Source organism: Tachysurus fulvidraco, chromosome 14 (assembly GCF_022655615.1).
Source record: "Tachysurus fulvidraco isolate hzauxx_2018 chromosome 14, HZAU_PFXX_2.0, whole genome shotgun sequence".
Taxonomy (NCBI): Eukaryota; Metazoa; Chordata; class Actinopteri; order Siluriformes; family Bagridae; genus Tachysurus; species Tachysurus fulvidraco.
The window spans coordinates 22894627-22899626 of record NC_062531.1 but is presented as its reverse complement, the minus strand read 5'-3'; the positions used below and the strand labels follow the sequence as shown (position 1 = coordinate 22899626).

Here is a 5000-nt window from a genome sequence, read left to right as displayed (position 1 = left end):
TCTTTTTCTAGTACGATACTTGTACTTTTACACGAGTATCGTTTACTAACACTTTATACAACACTGGTGCATTTATGTGATCTTTGCTGTTTAATCATTAAACATAACATCATTTTATTTGAACCAAATCATGTTATAGACCTTTCATCACACCTCTGAATCATATTTTTAACTGTTTATAAAATTGTTCTAACCATAGATCCCCTTTTTTTTACTTAAAAGAATGTTTCACCTTCTGATGAAGCATAACCAGAGATTCCACTTGTGTATTTATTATTAGTACCAAACGGAACAGAGAGCCGCTCCAAGAGCTCGCACTGTTTCATGCATTTACTGAATATACAGATATTTTGCCACCTACAGCCAGGAGAATAGGAAGCGAAGGAATCGCTTACGTCTGAGATCATCGTTAAAGGAAAAACGAACAGATTCTTCAACTGTTTGAGTGGAAGTTAAATAACTGTGTGTCGCTGTTGTGTGTCAATATTTCTGGAGTTTATACAGTTAGACAAGTCCTAAATATGAAAGATTAGCTACCCAAGTCAGTTAATTAGTTAATGAATTAATCGCAGATCTGCTGTTTTGTTTTAATTAGGGATTTTTTCTTTCCTCGGACCGAATTTAATGACTGTGGAAGATCACAGTGAGTATTTTGAGTAATATCCATTACACACATGTCTCACCAGAGAAGGTTCCTTTAGCTAGGCACTCCTTGATCCGGTTGGTTCGCCTGACATGGAAGGCCTTGGTGATCTCCTGGTTCATGAAAGCTTCATCATTCAGGATGTTGGCCACCATCATGCGGAGATCAAAAACCTCCAGCAGCTCAGCGATGTGAGCCACCTGCATCAGTTCCTTCTCATGCTCATCCAGCTTCCCTGTATAGAGATAGCGCAAAACAGCCCGGAACGGTCCCAGCTGCATGGACGGGTCCATGTGCACCACAGTCATTGGCCTGGAGTGAAAAGTCAAGGGATCGTCCACAATTTCCTCTTGCACGCTGAGGAAGGCTCGGCTGAACGCGGGGAGCAGACGTCCTCCGTCGCCTCCTCTAAGCGTCCCGTCGCTGGTACAGGCGCGCAAGTTTGCTCGCTCCCTTTCATCGCTGCTCTCGCAAACATCAAAGCTGGCTGCTCGCATCAGCAGCTCACGGCCAGAGAGAGGCGCCCGGGTGCGCTCTTTCTCTTTTTTCTCCTCAGGAGTGCGATGGTCGACCAGGAAAAGGTCGTAGAATTTGGATGAGGCTGTGGCGAGGTAGACACGGTGAGCAAAGATTCTTTGGCTCTCCTGGAGCACGAGAACGACGTCGGCGCACAGAGGGTCCTCCAACAGACGCCCTGGGTGCTCTTCCATGCTGCTAGGGGGAGGTGGCACTGTGATGATGGGTGGAGGAGGTTTGGGAGGAAGGAACGGGGCTTGGAGCAGAGGCCGCTGGACATTACGCAAGTGCGACTTCCAGAACTGCAGGTGACGGCGTGATATCAGGGCGGCACGGATAGCGTTGTCGAATACGTCCTTGATACCGAACTGGGCGACCACACTGGTCTCGTAATACGGGACCCCGAGCTCTTTTGCTACTTCACGGCCCTTCTCTGGCGGCAAAATCTCGTTGGATTTGATGGGCCTGTGAAGAAATGACCAAGGTTTAGTCAATGAACATTTAAAAGGCTTCACGTATGGGCACCAATGTACTGAGAACAACTGAATACTCTGAGCTGGAAGTTTATTATTTACTAATTATGGCAAACCTAAAAATCTTGCAGTTCAGAGCTCAATGCAAAATCATTATAGTAGCAAAAAGTCTTGCTGTTACACTGATGCCTTACAGCTCGGTTAAAGGGATAAACATTAGTGTAGTTGCCCGGCCAGGAAATAAAGCAAACATCTGTTTATTTTCCTGCTTGTAGAAATACAGCAGGAGGATTTTCGGCTCTCACCTGGCCAGAGGGCGCCGTGCTCTGTTCACTGCCTCGAGGTCGGCGTATCTCAGGTCCAGCTGGCAGCCCACAAGGATGACAGGAGCTCTGGGGCAGAAGTGTTTGATTTCAGGGTACCACATGGTCCTCACATGGTGCAGCGAGTTCGGGTTCGCGATTGAGAAACACAGCACCACCACGTCAGACCTGCCACCAACATCAACAGTGAGTGACGCAAAGTGTGTCTATGCAGCTGCTTTAAGAATGAGAACACGAGCTACTGCTGCTGCAAATGTAGCTAGGAACATAATAGCTCATCGTAAGAATGGCGCAGCTCACCGGCCGTAAGCAAAACGACGGTCCTTGTGATGATCCCCGAACGTGTCCCAGAGTCGCAAGGACACGCTGACATCGTCCACCACGTCCCTAGATCGCTCTAGAACCTGGTTGGAGAAACACACCTATCACATGCATGGAGATTTACCCAGGTCATTACTGTATATACATTTTACACACTCGACCCTGTGTAAGTTGTAAACAAAGCTAGCTACAGTACATGACAGAATATCCTCTGAATGACGCAGCATTTCCTCACCTCCTGGCACACTCTGTATTGGTCTATGGCCCAGACAGTGGGAACATGTGTGGCAAGGAGCTGGTACTGGGTCAGGGTGGCGTTGCAAGCTCGGGCGCAGATGAGCCGGGTCTTTCCCACTGCGTTGTCCCCGACAACCACACACTTGATGGTCTCGACATTTGGCCTCTCATAGTCCATATCAGAATCCATAAAATGGGACCTGAATAAATGAATCATATAAAAAAAAAATCATACTAATGAAGGACAGCGGTGGCTCAAGCGGTTAAGCCTCTGGGTTGTTGATTGGAATATCGAGGGTTCGAGCTCCAGCACACCGTATCTACCTCTGTTAGGGCCTTAAGCAAGACCCTTAACTCACTCTGATTGTGGCTGCCCCTTTACTCTGACCCTATTCCTAAGCTGAGCTGTGCAAAAAAAATAAAAAATAGAGTCCTGTAATGTATGCGGTACAAATAAAGGCTTCTTCTTAATATGTCAAGTGAGGAACCATAAAACCCTGTTGGAGTAAAATGTCAACCTAACATTGTGGAAGTCACATTTCCAGCAGCCTGGTGCCTGATGAGCTCTGTAACAATCTGGCGCTCATTTCCTAACCAGGGAGTGTGTGGTATAGGAGGAATAACGGTATAGTACAGTACAGGATCCATAATGCTAGTCCGCCTGCATCCTGCGGTGATGTCACCGTACACCGGCGACAGCTATAGATTTAGCTTAGCTGTGGGGTTTTTGTGGGCGTTCACACTGATGTCGCTGCGTACATTTCACAGGCAGAAAAGAATAACGAAGGTGACCTTTCAACACTTTGACCTGTATTAATGTCTGCACCACCTTAGCGCTAACGACTCGCTCCATCCGGTGTTACGGTAATTCGATCGTTCCGTCTTTTCATCGATTAAACTATTTTCAGAAGGCGGGATTTCTGCATCATGACCTCTGTGTTGTTATATGATCCTTTATAGCTTCGGGTTGGGCGCTGCAGACGTCTGGGCTGTTTGTTTGTTTGTTTGTTTATTTAATGATTAAAGTCATGCTGCACCATAAATGAATTAAAGGGTGGAAAAATATAATAGATTTAAAAAATAATAATAATAATAATAATAAAAAAGATTCACACTTATAAACCATAAACAAACACAAGTTCATGCTTTTCTTGCCATTTCTAAATGATATCATTGAATAGAGTATCACATTACAATGAAAAATAAATAAACAATAAATAAATAAATAAAGAAAGAAAGAAAGAAAGAAAGAAAGAAAGAAAGAAAGAAAGAAAGAAAGAAAAAAGAAACAGAAGAGAATATAGAAAGTCACACGATGGTCTTATCAGTCTAAACAGAAAAATCTAAACACTCACACTGTCGGTTCGCCGTTCTTTCGGCGTTATTCCCGCCGCACGCGACGTGCTTCTATTCCTCCACATATATACTGTGAGCCTTTGAGTCAAACCGTTCATTATTCATGTTAGTTTGTAAAAGCGACACACGGGCGCGATAATGATGACTCGAATAAATAACCGTTAAACTACTCGACCTGATAACAGGCTAAATAGTCACGCTTTTCGATAACGCAGCTGATTTCTGTATGTGTTGTTCACTGGGAAAGCCATGTATGAGCTGTGAGCATGTGACTGCGAGGAAAATCAGGTGTACTATAATAATATTGTTTCTATGGCAACTGCAATTTCGCACAGATGCTTGCACGGCAGGGACGCTCTGGTTAATTTATTTAACGTTTATGGAAAAAAGTCTCTGCTCGGTAAAAGTTTCCCACAGTGGGAAAGTCTTATGTCAATCGGCACGTGTTTCACTGATGCTGTTAAAGTATGACAAAAAAAAACGATCACGGTGATCCAGGGGAAGTTTAATCATCTGAGATGTGTGTGTGTGTGTGTGTGTGATTGATGAACTTCCTATACTAGAGGTTTATCCCTTATTCAACACTACGACCTTGTTGTATAATAAACATCTCCCGTTTCCACTGAACCAAGCCGAGATGAATGATTAATGATGCTTCCGGCTATGACTACGCTGTATCCATTCAGCTCCTCTTGTGAACCTGTTCATCTGCTCGTCTGTCCTTCCGGCTATCGATCTGTTTTAATAAGTGCAATGAATTCTCCGCTCTCTCCGGTAAGGTTTATTCACTGCTCTGATCAGCTGCTACAGACCTAAGTTTAGCCTCCACACTGTACCGTCTGCTCATCACAGACAACGGTAAGGTGCTGCACAGGGTGTGTTTCTCTTTGAACATGATGCAACTTACAGTAAATGTATAAGCGTGTAAGAAAACAAGAGCGTTTAAGGCTTCCTGAACACCATAAGCAACACATCCGGTCGGTCGTTCGTTCGTTAAGCTGCCTCGTGACACGTTAAACAGACTCCAAACACAGGAGGAAATTTAGACGGTATATACATAAAGAGCTATGATTACTCTCGGTGCATCAGTGCTATCTTTTACCTTCCTGTGTAAGAAGCTTCGGCTGAAAG

At 44.6% G+C, this 5000-nt stretch overlaps 1 protein-coding gene across 3 annotated transcripts in view; it reads right to left on the bottom strand.

Annotated features, from left to right (window-relative positions):
* Nucleotides 1-5000, bottom strand: part of LOC113646481 (rho-related BTB domain-containing protein 2) — a 20542-nt gene that overhangs the window by 7404 nt on the left and 8138 nt on the right. For 2 of the 3 annotated variants that reach the window (XM_027152777.2, XM_027152774.2), the window contains 4 exons: nucleotides 2512-2713; nucleotides 2256-2377; nucleotides 1938-2123; nucleotides 684-1624 (listed from right to left, as the gene is read on the bottom strand). In XM_027152777.2, the coding sequence (XP_027008578.1) occupies nucleotides 684-1624; nucleotides 1938-2123; nucleotides 2256-2377; nucleotides 2512-2703 (1441 nt within the window). In that variant the 5' untranslated portion in view covers nucleotides 2704-2713. The remainder of the gene's footprint in view (nucleotides 1-683; nucleotides 1625-1937; nucleotides 2124-2255; nucleotides 2378-2511; nucleotides 2714-5000) is intronic. The other variant, XM_027152775.2, reaches the window with a different exon arrangement.